The 24,243-nt window shown below is 42.8% G+C and overlaps 1 protein-coding gene across 1 annotated transcript in view; it reads right to left on the reverse strand.

Moving 5' to 3' along the window:
- Positions 1 to 24,243, reverse strand: part of LOC126088360 (integrin alpha-PS4-like) — a 115,045-nt gene that overhangs the window by 42,383 nt on the left and 48,419 nt on the right. Inside the window, exons 5-7 of the mRNA XM_049906498.1 lie at positions 19,174 to 19,259; positions 13,844 to 13,892; positions 13,646 to 13,753 (exon numbers count right to left, since the gene is read on the reverse strand). Coding sequence (XP_049762455.1) covers positions 13,646 to 13,753; positions 13,844 to 13,892; positions 19,174 to 19,259 — 243 coding nt within the window. The remainder of the gene's footprint in view (positions 1 to 13,645; positions 13,754 to 13,843; positions 13,893 to 19,173; positions 19,260 to 24,243) is intronic.

Raw genomic sequence — 24,243 nt, forward strand, 5'->3', positions numbered from 1 at the left:
TAATCTACATCGCTCCATAAAATATTAGGGCTGCACGCCCGAAATTTTATGGAACAAATGGTTCAAATGGCTCTGAGCACTATGGGACTTAACATCTGAGGTCAACAGTCCCCTGGAACTTAGAACTACTTAAACCTAACTAACCTAAGGACATCACACACATCCATGCCCGAGGCAGGATTCGGACCAGCAACCGTAGCGGTCGCGCGGTTCCAGACTGAAGCGCCTAGAACCGCTTGGCCACACCGACCGGCTTTTATGGAACAGTCTTCGCGCAACGAAAATATGAAAATGCAATCATTACATCAATAAATACGACCTTTTCCAGACTCCCGAAGCATTTAGTACCACGCCTTGAACAATATATTGATGACTGTATTATCACAACCGGTTAGAATAATGCCGGCTACTAAAAATAAGTAGAGAAGTTACAGATGAGATACATGAGTGAATAAATTATTATCAAAGAGAGTGGCACAATAGTCAAGACATTGTACTCTGTGTTCAGATCGCCGTCCAGCTATCCAAACCTACGTCATAATCTGAGTTTTCCTCAGTTTTTCTAATTCAAGCCAGGTAGGACTGTTCCTTCGAAACGACCACGGTTGATCCGTTCTCTCATCCTCGCCCAGTCCGGGTTAGTGTTCTGTCTTTCATCCTCGTCAGGTAGAATAGACGTCTTTTGGTAATTTTCAATCGTGTCTCCTAGTCCATATTCCGAATTACGTTTTACTTTTTTCAGCTTCCTTCATTATGTTCGTCACTTTTAAACCATGGAAAATTTTGTTTGTTGTGTTCAAATTTTAAAAAATCTACATGTACATACGGACTCCACAGTACACCATACAGTTCACGGTGGAAGGCGCTTTGTACTACAGCTAGTCATTCACCTTCCTGTTCCCCTTACAAATGGAGCAGGAAAAACAACTCTTTCTATGCTTCCGGACAAGCCCTGATGTCTTCTATCTTGTCTCCGCGGCCCTTAAGGAGATGTTTGATGATGAGAGTAGGAAAGTTCTGCAGTCCTCTTCAAATACCTGTTTTCTAAACTTCCTCGATAGTGTTCCATCAAAATAACATCTTCTCCCTCCGGGGCTTTCCATTTGAGCTCACTTAGCATTTCCGTAATAGTATCACGTTGTTCGGACCTATCGGTAACAAATCTAGCAGGAAGCCTCTGAATTGTCTCGATATCTTCCTTTAATCCTACCTAGTGGGGATCCCAAACAATCAAAGAGTAATCAAAATTGGGTCGAACAAGTGTTCTTCACGTAGTCTCCTGTAGAGAGGATCTGCACTTTCCTGGATTCCCCCAATAAACCTATGTCGACCATTCTCCTTCCTCACAAGCGACCTTATGTACGTATTCCATTTTATGTCGCTTTGCTACGAATTACGCCTAGACATTTAGTCGGCGTAACTGTGTCAAGCAACACACCACTGATACTGTATTCAAACGTTATAGGCTTGTTTTTCTACTCGTCTGACTAAATTTAAATTTATCCACATTTAGAGCAAGCTGTCATTCACCACACCAAATAGAAATTCTCCCCAAGTCATCCTGCATCCTGCCACAGTCATTTAAAGACGACACTGTTCTGTCATCAGCAAACAGCCGCAGACTGCTGTTCACACTATCCATCAGGTCGCTTATGTACCGTATGTAGACAACAGTAGCCGTCCTGTCACACTTCCCTAGGGCTCTTCGAACGATACCCTTGTCTCTACTAAACACTTGCGTTCCGGATAGTGTACTGAGTTCTATTACCTAAAGTCTTCGAGCTACTCAATGTCGAAGAGTACTTTCTGCAAAATCGAGTTCGAATTCCATCTTGACCTGGACGCTTTTATGTATTTAATTCTTTCATTTGCTTTCTTTGCAAGGATGCCTATTTCTATGTCCCCCTCAAGGGAGTCAGTGCGGCGGCCAAACGATAATGTGTCTGTACGATCCTCCTGCGTGACTGATTTCTTAAACGCGAAATTTAAAACTCCGGTTTTCCTTTTCCTGTCTTCTATTGCAACACCAGACTGGTCTACGATTGGTTGAATTGAAGTCTTCAGCCAGTTTAATAATTTTACATAGGGCCAAAATCTTATAGGATTCTCGCCAAGAAATTTTGCTAACGTATGACGGTCAAAGTTGTAGTATACTTCGTGCATATATATTTTTATAGACGCACGAATTTCTCCTAACTTTTGCCTGTTGGCTTTTCTGTGTTTTTTATTTTTTTATTTTTGTTTTTCTTCTTTTTAACCGAGGGGATAAAAATCAGTTTTCTCAGAATTTTTAGAATTTTGTTACTAAAGCACAGTGGGTATTTTCCATCCTTAATTTACAAGGCACACACTTCTCCAGAGTGTGATTTACAATCAGTTTAAACTTTAGCTTCCTTGATGCATTTATTAATCTTGGCAACCCACTGTAGTTGTGCTGTATCGCGATCGCTAATCCCTGTCTCTATGCTGAAACTTGATAAGGTCACGCCTCTTTGTGGCTACGATGTCTAAAATATTTCTATAATATGTCGCAGTAGTAAGTCAAGACAGTTTTTGGAGGAAGTACTCTGAAGTTCTTGGCAAGACTGTCAGTCTGTACCACATGCAACAAATCCGTATAGTTCCTCATCTACACTCGGTAGATCGCCTCCAAGTAATAGTGAATGATCACGGTACTACCACGGTATCGAGTGCAGACTTTCTTTCAATAATTCTAAAACTTTCGTCGAATGAACGTTAAAAAAAATACGACGATAAATTTGAGTTCACCAACGTGTAAGTTGGTTTCTCGGCTCCAGATTGGTTTCGACCTTGGTAGACATAATACTTTGTCTATTGCAAAGAACGCCCCTTCTACGATGTTTAACCCATCTTTTAGATACAACTTCCGTGCCTCGTTAAATGTATCGTAGCTTTCTACCAGGAGTGTTCAATAAGTAATGCAACAATTTTTTTTCCTGAAAGCAGGTTGATCTATTCAGGAGTCCAATACACCATATGATTCCCCACCCTATTGGCTACAAACACTTATTTTTTCAATATAAACTCTGTTTAATGCGACGGCCTTATACCACCTTACTGGGAGGGCCTGTATGCCTGCACACTGCCGCTCCAGTGGTCCACGTCGGAGCCAACTCCTGCTGCATTAGCCGGCCGGTGTGGCCAAGCGGTTAAAGGCGCTACAGTCTGGAACCGCGTGACCGCTACGGTCGCAGGTTCGAATCCTGCCTCGGGCATGGATGTGTGTGATGTCCTTAGGTTAGTTAGGTTTAAGTAGTTCTAAGTTCTAGGGGACTGATGACCTTAGAAGTTAAGTCCCATAGTGCTCAGAGCCATTTGAACATTTTTTTTTTTTTTTTTGCTGCATTAATAACCCCCCTTCCCCATTATCCACGCACTGCTTCCCGCGCAGTGCATCCTTCTTAGGATCGAAGAGACGGAGGTCGGAAAGTGCGAGACCTGAGCTGTAGGGGTGAAGAGGAAGAATACTCCAATAAAATTTTGTCAGATCCTTTCGAGTGCACGAACTTGTGTGTGGCCTTGCGTTGGCTTGGAGAAGGAGAAGCTTGTTTACATGTTTGTGGCGACTAACACGCTGAAGTCATTTCTTCAATTTTCTGAGGATAGCACAATAAACTTCACAGCTGATCGTTGCACCACGGTCGAGGAAATCCAACAGAATAACCCCTTCACATTCCCAGAAGACCGTCGCCATGATTTTACCGGTTCAGCGTGCGGCTATGAACCTTTTCTTCGGAGGAGACGTGGTGTGTCGCAACTCCATGGATCGCTTTTTTGTTTCCAATTCGAAGTGATGAATCCGAGTAACATCACTTCTGACGATGTTCGACAAAAAAATTGTCACAATCAGCTTCGTAACGCTCAAGCAATTCCGCACAGATGGTCCTTTGTTGCTCTTTGTGTTCTGTTAGATGGCGAGGAACCCAACAGGCACACACCTTTGAGTACCCAACAGAGACGTACAGTTGAGCAGCGAGGTACAGGACTGTGATTCGTCGATCACGTCGAACGAGTGTGTCCGCACGCTCGAACATTGCACGAGTCACAGCTGTGTGCAGCAAGCCAGCACGCGGGAGATCGAACAGGTTTGCGCGACCTTGCGATGACAGACGCCTCGCCCAACGACTCAACGTACTTTTGTTCAGCGCCAGGTCTCCGTAGACATCCTGCACGAACCTATGAATATCTGCGAAGTTCTGGTTTCTTGCCAAAAGGAACTCACTGATAGCTCCCTGCTTGGAATGCACTTCCGTTACAGACTCCATTTTGAAGGCTTCATGGAACTGAAAGAACAGGAGCGGGACCATTCCATGATGTCCCACAACAAATTCCGTAGTTTTCAACCAATATCGGCCGATAAAAAAAGGGGTTGCATTACTTATTGAACGCCGCTTGCACTTCGGTTTCTATCCAGATCTCGGTATCGAGTACAATTTGAGCGAGACGTCAGGGCCTTCGCTACAAAGACTTCTGCAATCTACTGTTAAAATCTTTGCATTCCAAGTGTCTCTACTTTGTACGCGATCAGATTTTGCTCTCTGCTCATTCACTGGCGAGTATTGACTACAGGACCCCAGACTATCGCGTAGAGTAAATAAGTGTGAACTTTACATGTACTCTGCGACCCGAGTAGCCTGTGTAGTTCACCCCTGTCCTATCCAAGCCAATGCTACAAGTCTCCTCCTAATAAATCTGGTCCATAAATCAACCAAGATCGTTGCAGCCTGGATGGAGCCTCTCAACAGAGACCCTTCACTTGCCTCCAAATCGAAGGATCCCGATCAGTCGTGGTTACGGTATTGTAAACAGTAAGCTCTGCTTGGACCCAACGAGAAAATCAAATATCTTCACTACTTGCGCAAACCACCAGTGGGGTTCGACAATGACCTCAGAACCCAAGTAACAGGCGTCACTGATGTCAATATGAGCCAAAACTTGAAGATGAGTGCACCCAGCACCCTGCACCATTGATAGCCGCAAGCAGGGCCTCCTCCACATCTCAGACCCTGCTGAACGAATAGGGGAGGCCAGATGGTCTCGAGGATCATGAATGCGTTACAACCTGCCAGTCATCCTAAGGCGAGCGCGGGTCCCCTCCTATTGGGTACGTTAGAAGATACCTCGGCAGTAATGTTCGCGCGCGAAACAGTCGTCGCGCCAGTATTTCCGCTGCTGCTAAATAATATCCCTTTAAACTTCTTGAATTTGTTTATAACTTCATTCCATAATCTGTGTTTGCATCTTTTAATTGGTTTGGACAGTTCTCTACATTGGAACATTTTCTTCATTTAACCCAACGAAATGCCGTCTCATTGACGTATTGTCCGTGTTCTTCGCGTTCTTCACAATACCGACAATGACACACTGAAACTTCATAGACTGATCCATACTTAACAAGACACGAGTGGGTATGATATCAGGAACGCAGAGAATTTTTGACTTACAAGGAAAATCCACGACGTTCAGATCACGGATTTACTTCCAACTTTGTACAATTTTAGTAGCCAGTTGGGAGAACATAATGTGCAAGTAGTAATGCGTACTACTTAAGTGATTTCGAGAAAATATCAAGGGAAGTTTTACGCGTCAGTGATGTACCGTTGCAATCCTGAACACGAAATGGCGGAGGTCGTGTGGTTAGAGTTCAAGCTCCTCAGTCGGCGACTCGCTGGATCGAGTCCCGCTCATGTTTTTTTCTTTTTTTTTTTTTAATATATTTTGCCAACACTAGTTCATATTATTTCACACATATAGCATTTGAAAGCTAATACGATGAAGAGATATGTGTATTTGCACGAACTTTTATTGAATTTCCAATGTTACGTGTTGTTTGCTACTTTTTAGCATCACATCAAATATTATATTTATAATTACTGACAAGTAAACGAACAAATGCTTATAATTTTCCTGAAAATATTTGCCTGTAGTCACTTCCAAAATACCTTATACCTTCTGTCGAGTAACGCACCGAGAACTGCTTCGCACCTGGACGATTCGCTCTGCAAACACACGTTTCAAGGACGAGGGACACGGTTGGAAACCCCACGTCAAACATCGATTAATAAAGGTTCATTCAGAAATACAAAGAGTTACAATAAGCCAGAATATGAGGGTAATTACTATTAATCATCGTATCTGCTTTCAACGTTGCAAGCTGCAGGATGATATTTTTCACACAGACACGGAAAATATAAATTAAAAGTACATCTACTGCATCGAATGAATGCACAATTATCCCACATTCTCAAGGAGATTCTAACAAGGGAGCTCTCCATCGCACCCCCACCCCCCCCCCCTCCAGATTTAATGGTAAGATGGCCCAAGGTGTAACATCGAGCGAACTGTCACCGCCACGGCATCATGTTTATGTGGTCATGGTGTTAGACTGCAAAGTCCATGTTCAGATCTCCCTTGTGCCTCTTTCTTTTTTTTTTCACAAAAATTATGAACTGTCTGTCTGGTCATTGACATGTCCATTCTCTTTTTCTAGTCTTGGCAATTCGGAGTGGCCGATCGGTTCTAGGCGCTTCAGTCTGGAGCTGCGCGACCGCTACGGTCGCAGGTTCGAATGCTGCCTCGGGCATGGATGTGTGTGATGTCCTTAGGTTAGTTAGGTTTAAGTAGTTCTAAGTTCTGGGGGACTGATGACCTCAGATGTTAAGTCGCATAATGCTCAGAGCCATTTTGAAGTCTTGGCAATTGTCATACTACACACTTGTTATAGAATAATAGTGATGTGGTACGAATGTATTACGGTCTCAAGTAAATGTAGTGAATAGTGAGTGCGGCGAGTTGCCGCGTAGACCTCTCTCAGAAACGAAAACAATAAGTAAGCGGGTGTGAACTATGCAACGATAAGGGAATTGAAGAGCAAAAACTTCCAAAACGGAACACAAGAGTCATAACATGAGGTACTTGTGTAAAACAAATGGGGATTACTTACGTCGCAGGCTCATCACCTTATAATCACGGGATCCCAGATTCGAGTACCGGTGAAAACACAAGATATCGGATACAAATCTGCTAGTGATTCGAACCCGACTGTGAGCTGTAGATCCCATATGCAAGATAACCGCGCTGAAATATGAGGACGCTACGCCTAAACAAACAAACATCGAAACAAAACGGAACAACGATGGACGTCAGTTGACTACAGTGCACGGCGGAGAGAGGGTCCTTGTTGACGAAGCCGCGCAATCAACTTCTCTCTCCGAAATTCCAAGACATGTTTCGATTATCCTGGACACATGCAGGGTTTGATGGTGTATACGTGGAAACCTTCAAAAAAGTTAAAAACATATGTTTTGATAGAGCACAAGGAAAACTGTGTGGTTGTGAAACTGTTGCGTTCATTTATAGCAGCTTATCTGACAAACTTTGTTGTGGGAGTGACCACATTCATGTTCATACGAACACCTAAATCGGCCAGAAGGCACATCTCACTCACTCACGAGGCGTACAAGTTAAATGCGTCGATAAGAGATTCCTATCATATGACAAAAAATGGTTCAAATGGCTCTGAGCACTATGGGACTCAACATCTTAGGTCATAAGTCCCCGAGAACTTAGAACTACTTAAACCTAACTAACCTAAGGACATCACACACACCCATGCCCGAGGCAGGATTCGAACCTGCGACCGTAGCAGTCCCGCGGTTCCGGACTACAGCGCCAGAACCGCTAGACCACCGCGGCCGGCTATCATATGACATACTATTGTCGTGTAAGATACGCCAGAGTCGCTAACCGACGTTACACCAAGACACAGATACAAATGTTTGCGTCTTTTAATTGGTTTGGACAGAACTCTACAATGGCGTATTTCTTTCATGTAAGCCAACGATATGCCGTCTGATTGGCGTCGTACCATTCATTCCTCGTGTGAATCAGTAACGTATCTTCATCACCACACTTATTATTTTTTAAGAAATATAGGAAATAATGATATATACAGAGTGAGTCACCTAACGTTACCACTGGATATATTTCGTAAACCACATCAAATACTGACGAACCGATTCCACAGACCGAACGTGAGGAGAGGGGCTAGTGTAATTGGTTAATACAAACCATAAAAAAATGCACGGAAGTAATTTTTTTAACACAAACCTACGTTTTTTTAAATGGAACCCCGTTAGTTTTGTTAGCACATCTGAACATATAAACAAATACGTAATCAGTGCCGTTTGTTGCATTGTAAAATGTTAATTACATCCGGAGATATTGTAACCTAAAGTAGACGCTTGAGTACCTCTCCTCCGCTGTTCGATCGTGTGTATCGGAGAGCACCGAATTACGTAGGGATCCAAAGGGAACGGTGATGGACCTTAGGTACAGAAGAGACTGGAACAGCACTTTACGTCCACATGCTAACACCTTTTTATTGGTCTTTTTCACTGACGCACATGTACATTACCATGAGGGGTTCGAATGCTGCCTCGGGCATGGATGTGTGTGATGTCCTTAGGTTAGTTAGGTTTAAGTTGTTCTAAGTTCTAGGGAACTGATGACCTCAGCAGTTAAGTCCCATAGTGCTCAGAGCCATTTGAAACAGTTTTTTGATGCGATGTGGAGTTTCCTTGTAAGGAAAAACAAAGCTCGTTGACATTTTGAAAAACTTCTTTTTTTCCCGACAATCTGGATGCAAATCATGCTTAACGCAACATTTTCGTAAATAACGTTGCCCAAAATTGGAAATGTATTATTGAATGAGTTTTAACGAGAAGCAATTTCTCGTTCGTTGTCAATGAAGTATGAACAAGTCTGAGTGTGCTTGATAAAGTTTTTAACTTGTCTATACAAATGAGAGTAAATACCCACATATCACTGGACATTCGATAAAAGTTCACGCAAATACATGTGTCTTTTCATCATATTACCTTTAAGCGTAATATGTACGAAATAATATGACTAGTCTTACAATGAAGGCTTTCACGACCAGATGTTTCAGCTGCCGAGAATTCTTCGTGGTTGTATGGCCGTGGTCCATGGAACTCTTCTATCCCTGACGTTTCGTCCAAAGCTACGTTGGACATCTTCGGATGTGCTCCTGGTTGTGCAAGACTCAGTACATCCGAAGATGTCCAACGTAGCTTTTGACGAAACGTCAGGGATAGAAGAATTCCAAGGACCACGGCCATACAACCCGGAAGAATTCTCGGAATATGACTAGTGTTAATAAATATAAACTTAAAAAAAATGAACGACTCTCCATCCAGCGATCCAAAGATTAAGAGGCGTGTACGCTAATCACATGACCGCCGCCATCTTCCGCTCATGGTCGCAACGCTCCGGTACCTCATTCACGGGTAAAACTTCTCTTAGATTTTCTCGAAATCGTCCAAGTAGTACGCCTGACTACTTGCACATTACGTTCCCCTAATGGAATATTAAATGTACAATTTTTTACAAGCACCCTCCGTAGTTCTAGATAGCCCGTGTCCGTCAGTACATGAGCTGTGTCTGGTCTTGGTTTAGCTGTGTTTGGACCTTCGAGTCTTCACAATTACATCACCAACAATTTACTTGGGCAGTTTTAGAATGGCAAAATTAATGCCCCTCGTGGATTTGTTATTCAGGTGCCATCCAACGAGTAGTGCACGTTCGAAGTCGCTCAGCTTTCCTGACCGACCAATCTGCAGTTGCTGCTTATCTGTTGACAACAGATTACTTCTCGCCTCCATTTATACTGTCAGTTCCGCCTCTCGTGTCATCTATTTGCTACTTACGCATTATATAGTCGTATCAGGATACTTTTGATCGTATACGTACAGGGTGACAATTATTGAACTACATTAAATAAACGTAAATTACTCACAAACTATGGCGTACACACACTTTATTCAACATGTAAACGTCATTACAGATATTCTGATTTAGGTTATGACATGTTCGATCTGCCTGCCATCTTTGGCGATGATGTGGCGCAGACGAATAGCGAAATGCTGTATGAACCCATGAAGTGTCGGAACATCGATGCTGTCGATGACCTTCTGAATGGCTGTTTACAGCTCAGCGATAGTTTTGGGATTATTGCTGTACATCTTGTCTTTAATATAGCCCCACAAGAAGGAGTTAAATGTGTTCAGATCCGGAGAATATGGCGGCCAATCGAGGCCCATACCAGTGACCTTTGGGTACCCCAGAGCCAGAACGCGGCCCCCAAAGTGCTCCTCCATGATATCAAACACTCTCCTGCTTCGATGGTGTCGAGCTCCGTCCTGCATGAAGGGTCACTTTGGATAATGGGCATGAAATCATCTTCCAAAACCTTCACGTACCGTTCGTTAGTCGCTGTGCCATCGAGGGATATCGCACCGATTATTCCGTGACTGGACATTTGACACCACACAGTCATACGTTGAGGGTGAAGAGATTTCTCGATCGCGAAATGCGTATTTTCAGTCCTCCAAATACGCCAAGTTTGCTTATTGACGAACCCATTCAAATGAAAGTAGGCTTCGTCGCTAAACCAAACCATGCATGCGCATACTAACTCCCATCAGGCCCCGCAGCCGACTGTGCAGTTTGAACGTCCTAACGCAAACCGTTCAGAAGCTATGACGATTTTATTTCTTACAGTTCAATAATTGTCACCCTGTATGTGCATCTTTAACTGTGAGCTGTGACTGATTTTTGTTTCTTGTAGTGAATTATTTTTATTTGGGTGACTGTAGAGGCAGATTAAGAATTTTAACTCCACGTTGAATCTAGTTTCTATTGATGGAAACAGGAAGAAGAATGCAGTTTTGCCACATTGAGAACTCTCTTCTCAAAACACGATGCGTCCAACATGCTCGCTAACCGTCCCCTCCAACTCACTCTTGGTACACATTACACTTTTAACTGGATGTGCAAGTTGTCATAAATAACCATTGCAGACACTCGCCTGTCTCAAGACAGGACGCGTTCCTTTCAGCCTCGAGCTACCTGACTCGCATTCTGGAGGTTAAAATCTTCGTCTCGCCACCCAGATTTCCCGCAGTTCTCTAAATTGCTAAGGCAAATTACGTAATGGTTCCTTTGAAAAGGGTACGGACTATTTCCTACCCCTTTCTTCTCCAGTCCGAGTTTGTACTGCGTCTATAATGACCCCGTCCTCCACGGGAGGTCCGGCGGTATTCTGCCTTCTCTCGAATGTCTTCCTAATAGCTGGTTGCCCCTCTACTCCTTAAGCTGGAATTTCCTGGCCTCCGAGAATCTTAAAAGCTGAAATTTTCGTCACTGTAACTGGGCACCACGTGAAAATAACACCACAACGAGGACATTTGTTTCTCAAGACATTTGTACTGCTTCACAGTTGATAAGGAACAAATGACACTTGCTAAGGAACAACCGCCAGTTCCTGTGCAACAACAAACGAGTGCTACAGTACACCCGACCAGTGACAGTAAAATGACCTGTAGAGAGCGAGACCTATTAATTGCAGCGAAGTCTGTGCACGAACGCTTGTATGCATTCGACAGCTCACGCATTACGCTGATTGAGGCAGATCGTTGTGGAACCGATTAGTCCGACATTCCGTGTGCCGCCGGTGTAGCCGAGCGGTTCTACGCGCTTCAGTCTGGAACCGCGCGACCGCTAGGTCGCAGCTTCGAATCCTGCCTCGGGCTTGGATGTGTGTGATGTCCGTAGCTTAGTTAGGTTTAAGTAGTTCTGAGCTCTAGGGGACTGATGACCTCACCTGTTAAGTACCATAGTGCTCAGAGCCATTTGGACATTCCGTGTGGTACGCCAGCGTGTCTACAAGACATCATTTCAGTGCTTGCAGTTGTGGATGAGCAGGTGGACGACTCGAAACTGGTGAAAATGTCACTACTGTGGCCGCAGCAATGGTTGTATCCGGAAATATCATCTCGCGATTTAAAAATACAATGAAGGGGGAAATGCGCAAGAGGATCGATACGCAGCCCTTGCGAAAAGGAACAGATATCTCAATCCTAGACTGATTGCTGCAAACCTTGCAACTGCTACCGGTACGCGTATCTCTGTCAAAGCCATTTCATGGCGATTAAATCAGGATGGTTTGTACGTTCGGAAGACTGTTAAGTGCATCCCACACCAAGCAAACCATCGTCGGGAAAGAGTTCGTTGCTGTAGGGAGCATGCTGTTAGGGACAGCAACTGTGGCCCAGAGCGATGTTCTCCAACGAATCCTGCTTCACTGTGGCAAGTGATTCTTGCCATCAGTTGATGTGGAGAGAGACAGGAATACATTACACAACACAGAATGTTCATGGACGCCATCGGTATGGTCTAGGCGTTTTGGTGTGGGAAGGCATTATGGCTGAACACCACTTCATATATTTGCGCGAAGTACCAATACAACTCAGCGGTATTGCAGGGAGATCATTCTGGATGGTCTCCGTCTGTTTAGAAGTGCGGTAGATACCGACTTCCTGATTATTGACGACAATGTGGTTCAAATGGCTCTGAGCACTATGGGACTTAACATCTGAGCTCATCAGTCCCCTAGAACTTAGAACGATTTAAACCTAACTAACCTAAGGACATCATACACATCCATGCCCGAGGCAGATTTCGACCCTGCGAACGTAGCAGTCGCGCGGTTCCGGACTGAAGCGCCTAGAAACGCTCGGCCACGGCTGCCGGCTATTGACGACAATGCCGGCCCACATATGACCACTGAGGTGCCGGACACACTGGAAAGTGAAGATACTGAATGCGTGAAATGGCCCGCGTACTACCTGGACATGAACTCTATAGATAATGCCTGGGACGCTCTTGATGGACATGTTTCTCACAAATACCCCCACCCCGAATCGTGCGAAAAGTGAAAAAAAAAAAACAAGGACTCCTCAATAGTTTGGTAGGCCGGCCGCTGTGACCGAGCGGTTCTAGGCGCTTCAGTCCCGAACCGCGCTGCTGCTACGGTTGCATGTTCGAATCCTACCTCGGGTATGGATGTGTGTGATGTCCTTAGATTAGTTAGGTTTAAGTAGTTCTAAGTCTAGAGGACTGATGACCTCAGATGTTAAGTCCCATAATGCTTAGAGCCATTTGAACCATTTGAATAGTTTGGCAGGAGTATGAATAACAAGTGCAAAATGTGCATTAATGCCCGAGAAGGGCTTATGACCTACCGAGAACCCGATATTGTCCTATATGTTGGGAGTCTGATCTGTGTCAAACATGAACGTTACTTACGTGTGTTATCCTGCTTTCCCATGTGATGAAATCTTTACGATTTTTCTTTATAAATATGCCATTCCACCTCTATTATGTATGTATAGTGTTTCGTGTCGCCCATCATTGCCTGTGATTATTCCTGTGCAACAGTGTGGCTACTGCTTAGCAAATGTCAAGTAGTGTATCTATGATAAGACGTGCAACATTTCTTAGTTATTCTTCACTATGCTGTATATGGCCACTGCAGCACTACGAGTATTCCTCAGACTATAGATCTGTGCAGTTAATTTTCGAATGTTTCTGAAAAACAACAAAGCACTGTTTCTGTCTAATTACAAATTTTTCTTGCAGCCATTTGCACTGCATATTCTACAGTCATCAACAGTGTAATAAACGAATAACATTTATACATGCCGTTCAGATTTTCTCATAACCACATACCGCTTGGACTCGATTATTTTACTTGTGTACTCACCTCCATATTCGTTGCCCAGTATTCCTTTCTCTTGACAAGGTTGAATTCCTGCAATTATTCCATCGTCTAGGTTGCCATTCTCATCTATACGGTACCGCAGAATGGTTCCTACAATTGACAAAAGGAAGTAGTCAGATCTTCAGTTGGATTCCTTGCAGTCTAAATAACGAAATTGAGAAATTATAAAAAGGATCATACCTACAGACAAGTCGAATCCTGGAGCACCTATAACTAGTTCTTGTCCTTCCTGCAAAAAAGAAAAGACAAGACTGCGCCTCAAGAAAATCATTTTTGCAAAGTGAAGTATGTAAATAATAATAGGGCTATCCTATGGCTGAAACGATAGTCATTGATGTCATTATGCCAGCATTGCTTTGCCTATGGTAACAATTCAAAGTATGATGGTTACAGATAACTCAGATTTTACGCCACTGGAAAATACCTTGCTTGCCTATGCACTGCATATGTTCAATTTCTGTAGAGTGAAGTATAGCAATTTTGTTAGCCAAACAATGGTCAAAAGCATTCAAATGCAAAAACAGAAACTTTTGTTCTAGAAAAGTGCGGTGGTTTTCATTGGCCCAGAAATCAGACTTTTCTACCAATTACACTTGAGCCGTCCTCACACGGGACGTGAAATTAAGCGGATACATGGACTTGGTCGAGTCTTGGGACGTCACAGCGTGAACTTTCACATTTCAAGGCACACCCAAGCGTCAAAGATAGAATCAAACACGCCGGATTTTTGCTTAGAAGATAGGCACATGATCAATGAGATGTAATATAGTATTTACATCACAAGCAAAACTTAAGGGGCCCCACATCGGTTTACGTCGTTTGCAGTTGAAGTCTTTTGATTTTTGTTTTATAACTTACGTTCTATGGTTACATGTTGTGTCAGAACACCGAAACGTTGAGGATTTCTCAAAAACGAGTCGGTTTTGTTATGTCATTGTTAATAAAATGATGGGACACGACATATTGGTGGGTGAATGTTTTTCGTATATGGTGCTTTTCGTTCTATAACTTGAGTGCTGTAAGAAAATGAAGTTTCAAGATTTATCATAATCGTCTGACATTTGGTACTAATCGTTATAGTTAAATGTCACTTAATGATGTACCGGTGGTTAAGTCCTCCAGGACATTGTAAGAATAAAGACAAATGTTTAAATTACATCTACTAGCTTTAGTTTAGTGGACTGAGAGGTGAACTGGGATGAAAAAGTTGCCGATTTCTATCCGCTTCCTGCAAATATTTTTTATTCACCTTCATATTTTATAAAAGATTTTGGGACTTTCTGAAATATTTTATGTGAGGTATAAATATGAACGCTCTCCGTTCTTCCGTACTGAGAACTTGCCAGTATAGTGTATAATGCAGAGAGATAACATAGCTAAGAGTGTGGATAAATGGGGAAATGTGCGTTTTGGTAGATGTCGTGAAAGAGGAGCAGTGTTCGTGTAATATTAAATGTAACAACTACCACAATAAACACTGTCCCTTATTTGAAAATGATTTGAAAGGATTTCGAAAACAAATGTTTAAATATGAGTAACAATTCGTTGTCCAGTCTATCGCTGTGCATAGAATCTTCTTCGCTATTTTCTATGCTCGACATCGGCGATCGCTAACGGGATCAACGTAGCTTTCTTCGTAAACGGCTACTCTCCATGCAAAAACTTTCAGAAAAGACTTCCTAACTCTTAAATCTATATTCGCTGTTAACAAATTTCAGTTTTTCAATCAGTTTTCTTGGTATTGCCACTCTACATTTCAATCCTCTCTACTTCATCAGTTATTTCCTTGCCTAAATGGCATAACTCATCTGCTACGTTAAGTATCTCGTTTCCTAATCTAATTTCTTCAGCATCATCTGATTTCATTCGACTATATTCTATCATCCTTGTTTTCCATTTGATGATGTTCATTTTATATCCTCCTTTCAAGACACTGCCCATTCCGTTCAACTGCTCCTCCAAGTCTCTGACAGAATTACAATGCAATCGGCCAACCTCAGAGTTCTTATTTTTTCTACCTGGACTTTATTTCCTACTCCAAATTTTCCTTTGGTGTACTTTACTGCCTGCTCAACGTACAGATTGAATAACATCAGGGATTTTATTTCCTATTCCAAATTTTTCTTTGGTGCTCTTTACTGCCTGCTCAGCGCACAGTTTGAATAACATCGGGAATAGGATACAACCCTGTCTCACTCCCTCCACAACAGCTTCCCGTTCATGCCCATCGACTCTTATAACTGCCGTCTGGTTTCAGTACAAGTTGTAAATAGCATTTCGGTCCCTGTATTTTACCCCTGTTACCTTCAGAATTTCATAGATAATATTCCAGTCAACATTGTCAAAAGCTTTCTCTAAGTCTAGAAGCGCTATAAATGTAGGTTTGCCTTTCCTTAACCTATGTCCTAAGAGAAGTCGTTGGGTCAGTATTGCCTCGCGTGTCCCTACATTTCCCCGGAATCCAAACAAGTCTTCCCCGAGGTCGGCTTCTACCAACTTTCTTATTCTTCTGTAAAGAATTCGTGTTAGTATTTTGCAACCATGACTTATTAAACTGAGATTTTGATAATACTCAAACCTGTTAACAACTGCTTTCTTTGGAATTGGAATTTTTATATTCTTCTTGAAGTCTGAGGGCATTTCGCCTGTCTCATATACCTTGCACACCAGCCAGAAGAGTTTTGTCGTGACTGGATCTCCCGAAGCTATCAGTAGCTCTGACCGAATGTCGTCTGCTCGCAGGATGTGTTTAGACTTAGGTCTTTTAGTGCTCTGTCAAAATCTCTCATCTCATCTACGTCCTCTTCTAGTTCTACAACATTGCCTTCAAGTACACCTCCCTTGTATAGAGCCTCTATATACTCCTTCCACCTTTTTAGCTTTCCTTTCTTTGCTTAGGACTGGTTATCCAACTGAGCTCTTGATATTCATATAGCAGCTTCTCTTTTTCCCAAAAGGCCTATTTAATTTTCCTGTAGGCGGTATCTACCTCCCCCTTAGTGAATTATGCCTCTAAATTCCTACACTTCTCCTCTGGTCACTCCTGTTTACCCATTTTTCACTTCCTGTCAATCTAATTTTTTAGACATTTGTATTCCCTTTCGCTTGATTCATTTGCTGCGTTTTTATATTTCCTCTATTCATCAATGAAATTCAATATCTCCTGTGCTTAGCAAGGATTTCTATTAGGCCTGGTCTTTTCACCTATTTGATCCTCTGCTGCCTTCACTACTTCATCCCTCAAAACGCCCCGTCTGAAACTCTTAACAGCCTCTGTTCTTTCAGTTTATACAGATCCCATCTCCTTAATTTCCTAGCTTTTTGCAATTTCTTCAGTTTAATTTACGCTTCATGAACAATACATTGTGGTAAGAGTTCACATCTGCACTTGTAAACGTCTTACAATTTAAAATCAGGTTCCGAAATCTCTGTCTCACCATTACATAATCAATCTAAAACCTTCCGGTGTTTCCACGTCTCTTTCACTTATGCAATTTCCTTTCATGTTCCATAAACCAAGTGTTAGCGGCAATTACACTATGCTTTGTGCAAAATTCTACCAGGCGGCTTCCTGTTTCTTTCCTTTATCCAGTTCGTATTCACCTGCTACTTTTTTTCCTCTTCCTTTTCTTACTATCGACTTCCAGCCCCTCATCATTATTAAATTTTAATCTCACTTAACTATCTGAATAATTTTTTTGTCTCATCATACATTTCTTCAATCTCTTCATTATCTGCGGGGATGGTTGGCATATAAACTTGTCTACTGTGGTGGTGTAGTCTTCGTGTCTATTATGGCTACTATAATGCATTCACTATGGTGTTTATTGTACCTTAACTCGCATTCCTATTCTCTTATTCACTATTAAACCTACTCCTGCATTACTCCTATTTGATTCTGAATTTATAAACCTGTATTCAGCTGATCAGAAATCCTGTTCCTCCAGCCACTGAAGTTCTCTAATTCCTACAATATCCAACTTTAACCTATCCATTTCCTTCTTAAATTTTCTGACCTATGTGTCCAATTAAGGGATCTAACAATCCATGTTCCGTCCGTAGAACGCCAAGAGATCTGAATGAGGGACTATTTTACCTCCGGAATATTTTACCCAAGATGAAGTCATTGTCATTTAGCCATACAGCAAAGCTGTACGCCCTCGGGAAAAATTACGGCTTAGCTTTTCCTTGCTTTCAGCTGTTCACAGAACCAGCTCAGCAAGAGCGTTTCCGTTCTTACAATCCTCCAGACGACTACCCTTGCAACTACTGAAAAAGCTAATGGCCCTCTTCAGGAACAACACATGTGTCTGGCCTCTCAATAGATACCCCTCCGTTTTGGTTGCACCTACTACGTATATAAGTATCGGTGACGCACGCAAGCCTCCCCACCAACGGCAAGGTCCATGGTACGGTAGAAGGGGGGGAGGGGGGGGGTAGGGAGGAAGGGGAGTTTGAGAACTTTACCAGTTCTTAGTGCAGCATTATGTTATCCTTGTTTTAAATAATAACTTACTTATCCCTCAACAATTTGCGGCTCTAACAGCGAGTTGCTATCTCCATAAAAATTAGTAGCAGAAATTTCAAATGCGATGGAATGTTTAACATTAAGTTGGGTAATAATTTAGGTCCTGCTCACTAACTCAATCTAACAACATGACTCACATACAGCAATGTCGCCGCTTCCTTTCGTTCTCTTTGTCTACAGTATTGTATTTAATTCATGTAAACCAAATTACCCTTTAATTGTATACTTGTAAGTGGATATACACGTCCAGTCCAAAAGGTTTAGAGACTCTGTTAATAAAAAATAGAAAAAACTTTGTATGGTGGTTTTAATGCTTGAGGTGTTCTACATAATCTCTCCCCACTTGAGTACAAACCGCAGAGCGTTCATACAACTATTTGGAACTGTCAGAAAAGCCCTTCTTTGGGATGTTGTTCAACTCGCGAATGACATTAGCTTGAATGTCGGTCGCATCGTCAAAACGTCGACCCTTCATATAAATTTCTGTACCTTGTTGTTTTGCGGTAGGTTCGTGTTGATAACACCAAGACTCTTCACCTGTAATTTTTTTTTTCTAGAAAAGAATTGCCCATATTATGCATTTCGATCAGGTCGTTGAAGGCGTCCACGCGTCGCTTCTTCTTTTCCCCAGGAGACAATGTGTGCAGGACAGATTTTGGACACTTTTTCCCTTTTTCAAAACATCCTCGAGAATGTCTTGAACTATTGATTTTAGAGAAGTTACACTATTAAAATTTGTAAGGCAAGAACATTGAAACACTACACGTCCACTACCTAACATTGCCTGCGAAAGACTGACTGGTCGACTGAAAATAAGCTGTTTACAGTTGTTGGTGCAAGCTATTTCCGTAGTTACTGCGCTGACGTCTCCTATACACAAAGGAATAAAATCAGTCTCGGAACATTTTGGATAGCTGGTGTGACTATGTACTCTCGTTTAATCATAACCACAGATACGGTAGGAATATAAACGAATACTAACCTGCGTAATGAGTACGGAAACGCCCGCTTGACCGTTGGCGTAATAGGCGTGAGTAGAACTCCCAGACACACTGTGTCCAAGGTGATCTGCAATTGGAAAACATCGTGCATGGGCAAACAACAAATTTATTCTCAGATAACACCAACACACATGGCCATAGAAAAAAATCATATTGCATTGTATTTCACATCATAAGCAAAAGGCCATGAATATAAAGAAATTAAAAGAAGTACAGAAGATAGTTTTCTTCCTGAAATCACAGTTTCATAAGCATAATACGCACTTAGTGTCCGAATGTCATGGAAAGTCACTGGATGTGATGTTAATAGCGCGTCGCTGCTCCACAGGCCCTCAAAACAGCAGTTAAACGTCGGGGCATGGACTGCACGAGGTGATGGGAGCGTTGTAGAGGGAGATACTGACGTATCTATCTACATCTACATCTACATCCATACTCCGCAAGCCACCCGACGGTGCGTGGCGGAGGGTACCTTGAGTACCTCTATCGGTTCTCCCTTCTATTCCAGTCTCGTATTGTTCGTGGAAAGAAGGATTGTCGGTATGCCTCTGTGTGGGCTCTAATCTCTCTGATTTTATCCTCATGGTCTCTTCGCGAGATATACGTAGGCGGGAGCAATATACTGCTTGACTCTTCGGTGAAGGTATGTTCTCGAAACTTTAACAAAAGCCTTTACCGAGCTACTGAGCGATACCCACAAATGCTCTTATATATTCATGCTTTCACTTATTTGGTGTTCCGTTTAGTGAACGTTCACATGTCTCAACAGCATCCAGCATTTGTACGACTGGGTGAAAATCAGATGATCTGGAGGAACCAAACCACGCTCGTGAATTCACTGTGTAGAGTACCACTTTTACGTGTCAGTTTTCTTTCCTATGGTGAGAATTATCGAATTTGAGTCGTAATCTGCGAGTATATTACCGTAGGAGATGGAGATATCTTCTCAGTGCGATAAAAATTATAGTCTAAATTTAAATATTTTATTTTGTGAGCTAGGCAGGAATTAGGGGAGTGTAAGGTAATAATTAGTTTTTGTTTTCATGCTGCTAAAAAAACTGCTGTTGAGCTATTTCATCCCTCAAAACTACCTATTAGTATTCTACTCCATTCATTTCATCTGGCCGGCCGAAGTGGCCGTGCGGTTAAAGGCGCTGCAGTCTGGAACCGCGAGACCGCTACGGTCGCAGGTTCGAATCCTGCCTCGGGCATGGATGTTTGTGATGTCCTTAGCAGTTGAGTCCCATAGTGCTCAGAGCCAAGCCATTTCATCTGTTCTAGTCAATCGTTGCCAAATGCTACCTCTGAAACTCTTAGTAACCTCTGGTCTTTCAGTTTATCCAGTCCCATCTCCTTAATTTCCTAGCTTTTTGCAATTTCTTCAGTTTAATTTGCGCTTCATAAACAATACATTGTGGTAAGAGCTCACATCTGCACTTGTAAACGTCTTACAATTTAAAATTGGTCCCGAAATCTCTGTCTCACCATTACATAATCAATCTGAAACCTTCCGGTGTTTCCACGTCTCTTTCATGTATTATGAAAGAGACGATCCGAGAAAACGATGGGAGTGCCATCTAGTTGCGGTCGGAAAAAAACTTGTGAGAGAGTGAGATAGAAAGAAAGAGACAAATAGAGGAGAGAATGAGCGACAGTTTGATTATTAGCGCTCGGTGACCTTACAAAAATGTATAATTTTCTATCATTTAGAGGTACAACAATGATGTAGAATTTCTGTAGTTGTGAATAGAGTAGGACATTGAAAAACGTCACTCGAATGTAATTCATTCTACACTGCAATACAGTGTATGCTACTGAAAAGTACTATTTCCTAGTGTCCAGACTGTAGCCTGCAATTCTGAAAAAATTCTCGCACAGAGAAATGAATCTAGGATTTCGAGTTTGCTGTGGAAGTGAACGTAGTTCTTTTCGAGTGGCAGGAACACGATGCACTTACGTATAACCAACTATTACTTCCTTTTCCACCGAGCAGCGTATCTTCACGCCTTTTTTCAAGTAAGTAAAGAAAGAAACTTGCTTTACGATATTTGGCTGGAAATATAATCTATCTCGTCACAGTGGTTGTACAATATCCATATTCATTCATAGTAAAAAGTCTGCTGGCTGTTGCTTGCTATTAGAACAGACATCCGCTTGCTTACCTGTATATTCATGGTAGTGGTTGTCTCTTAGTGTGTGACGCTGTAAGTGCAATCACGTTTAAACTTGAGTACCTTTTTTTAAGTTTGTGGAGAGTAGATTGCCTCTGTTGTATGCTCCACATAAACATTATGGAAAAGAAATAAATTTCTCGAGACACACGCATCAGAGTAGGTCACAGTTTAAGATTTGTAAAAATTGTTATTTCACGAAAAATGTATACGGTACAAGAAATGTATGGTCATTAGATAGTGGTCAGGGATTAGATAAAGCAGTAACTATGTACTGTAAAAATTAAGAGCTCATCTAGGATTTGACAGAGGTACACCCTAAGACGAAAGAGAAACGACGCACCACGAAGAAATTATGCACATGGGGCGGAAATCGGTTGATGTGATGTTCATGTACGAATAAACAAATTATTACAGTGAAACTTCCTGTCTGATTAAAAATGTGTGCCGGACCGAGACTCGAACTCTGGACCTTTGCCTTTCGCGGGCAAGTGCTCTACTAACTGAGCTACCCAAGCACGACTCACACCCCGTCCTCACAGCTTTACTTCCGCCAGTATCTCGTCTCCTACCTTCCAAACTTTACAGAAGTTCTCCTGCGAACCATGCAGGACTAGCACTCCTGAAAGAAAGGATATTGCGGAGACGTGGCTTAGTAACAGCCTAGGGGGATGTTTTCAGAATGAGATTTTCACTCTGCAGCGGAGTGAGCGCTGAAATGAAACTTCTTGGCAGATTAAAACTGTGTGCCGGACCGGGACTCGAACTCTAGACCTTCGACTTTGCTTTTGGAAGGTAGGAGACGAGGTACTGGCGGAAGTAAAGCTGTGAGGACGAGACTTGAGTCGTGCTTGGGTAGCTCAGTTGGTAGAGCGCTTGCCCACGAAAGGCAAAGGTCCCGAGTTCGAGTCTCGGTCTGGCACACAGTTTTAATCTGCCAGGAAGTTTCATATCAGCGCACACTCTGCTGCAGAGTGAAAATCTCATTCTGAAATTATTACAGCGTCGGAACAATTGGATGATTTATTCAAGGGAAAGAGCTTCAGAAATTGAGCAAGTCAATAACACGCTGGCCCACCTCTGGCCCTTATGCAAGCAATTATTCGGCTTCGTAGTTATTGATAGAGTTGTTAGCTGTCCTCCTGAGGTATATCGTGCCAGATTCTATACCACTGGCGCGTTAGATCGTCAAAATCCAGATCTAGTTGGAAGGTGCTGTCCACAATGCTCCAAAAGTTTTCAACTGGGGAGAGATCCGGCGTTCTTGCTTGCCAGCATAGGGTTTGGCAAGGACGAAGACAAGCAGTAGAAACTCTCGTGAGCGGGCTGGCATTATCTTGCTGAAATGTAAGCCCCGGATGGTTTGCCATGAAGACAATAACACGGGGCGTAGATTATCGTCGACGCTCCGGGACTCAATTCGAAGCGGGCTCATCAATGAAAACAAACAATTCTACTCCAATCAATGAGATTCGGGGTCAGAGACGTATCTAGAGACGCCACGGACCAAAATGAGTTTCACCCGCCATATGGTCCGACAACCAGGAGTGATGGGCTGCTGAGCCATTTCATTCCATAGCAGCACCCCTTTGGTTGTCATCTTACAGCACAGCCTTACGTCGACGGTATTCCACGTCCCGTCTCGTTGTCGTTCATACCAAGCCATCATGGGCTTATATTTCAGGAAGTTGATACCCGCACACACACGGCAAGAGATTCTGCTACATATCTTCGTGCGTGCCAAACCCTCCCTTGGCCAGCATGGCCGCCGGATCTCTTCCCAATTGAGAGCGTGTGGAGCATTATGGGCCGGGACCTCCAACGAACTCGGGATTTTGACGATCTAACCTCTTTCCATCTTCCTAAATTTCTATCTTCTATTCATAAATCCTTAATTTTAAGATTTCTGTTTCTTAATTGCTTTTAAGTCTATAAGTATTTAAGTCTGCAACATTATTAATCCCGTATTGTAAATGGTAGCATCAAATAAATAAATAATCTAATGGAAATGAAATGAGCGTTTGGCGTCATTGGCCGGGAGGCCCCTCGCGGGGCAGGTCCGGCCGCCTTGGCGCAGATCTTATTACATTCGGCGCCACATTGGGCGACCTGCACGCCGGATGGGGATGAAATGATGATGAACACAACACAACACCCAGTCCCTGAGCGGAGAAAATCTCCGACCCAGCCGGGAATCGAACCCGGGCCCGGAGGACGGCAATCCGTCACGCTGACCACTCAGCTACTGGGGCGGACAATAATCTAATATTTCAGTTGAACAGAATGTGGCACAATTTCCAATACGAAGACATCCGACAACTCTGTCAATCAATGCCAAGGCGAATAAATGCTGCCGAGCGGTTCTAGGCGCTTCAGTCTGGAACCGCGCAACCGCTACGGTCGCAGGTTCGAATCCTTCCTCGGTCATGGATGTGTATGATGTCCTTAGGTTAGTTAGGTTCAAGTAGTTCTCAGTTCTAGGGGACTGATGACATCAGATGTTGTCCCATAGTGCTCAGAGCCATTTGAACTTTTGAATAAGTGCTTCCATTACGGCCGAAGGTGGACCAATGCGTTATTCACTTGCTCAGCTTGTGAAGCTCTTTCTCTTGAATAAATCATCCGATTTTTTTCTGAAACTGTATTCATTTGTTTGTGTGTGCGTTTACATCTCATCTACGGATTTCCGTCCCTTTCAGATAATTGCTTCCTGGCGCGTCGTTTTTTCTTTCTTTTGTATCAGAGTGTACCTAGGTGCTTCATCTAGGATAGGAGAGATTGCAGGGCGTGCAGAGCGAGCTAGAAGAACGATAGTAGGGGAGTTTCTAATGAGCTGTCTGACCGAGAGGACGTGATACGCATAGCAACGGAAGAACTAGC

The sequence above is a fragment of the Schistocerca cancellata genome, chromosome 6, assembly GCF_023864275.1.
Source record: "Schistocerca cancellata isolate TAMUIC-IGC-003103 chromosome 6, iqSchCanc2.1, whole genome shotgun sequence".
In the NCBI taxonomy this organism is placed as follows: domain Eukaryota; kingdom Metazoa; phylum Arthropoda; class Insecta; order Orthoptera; family Acrididae; genus Schistocerca; species Schistocerca cancellata.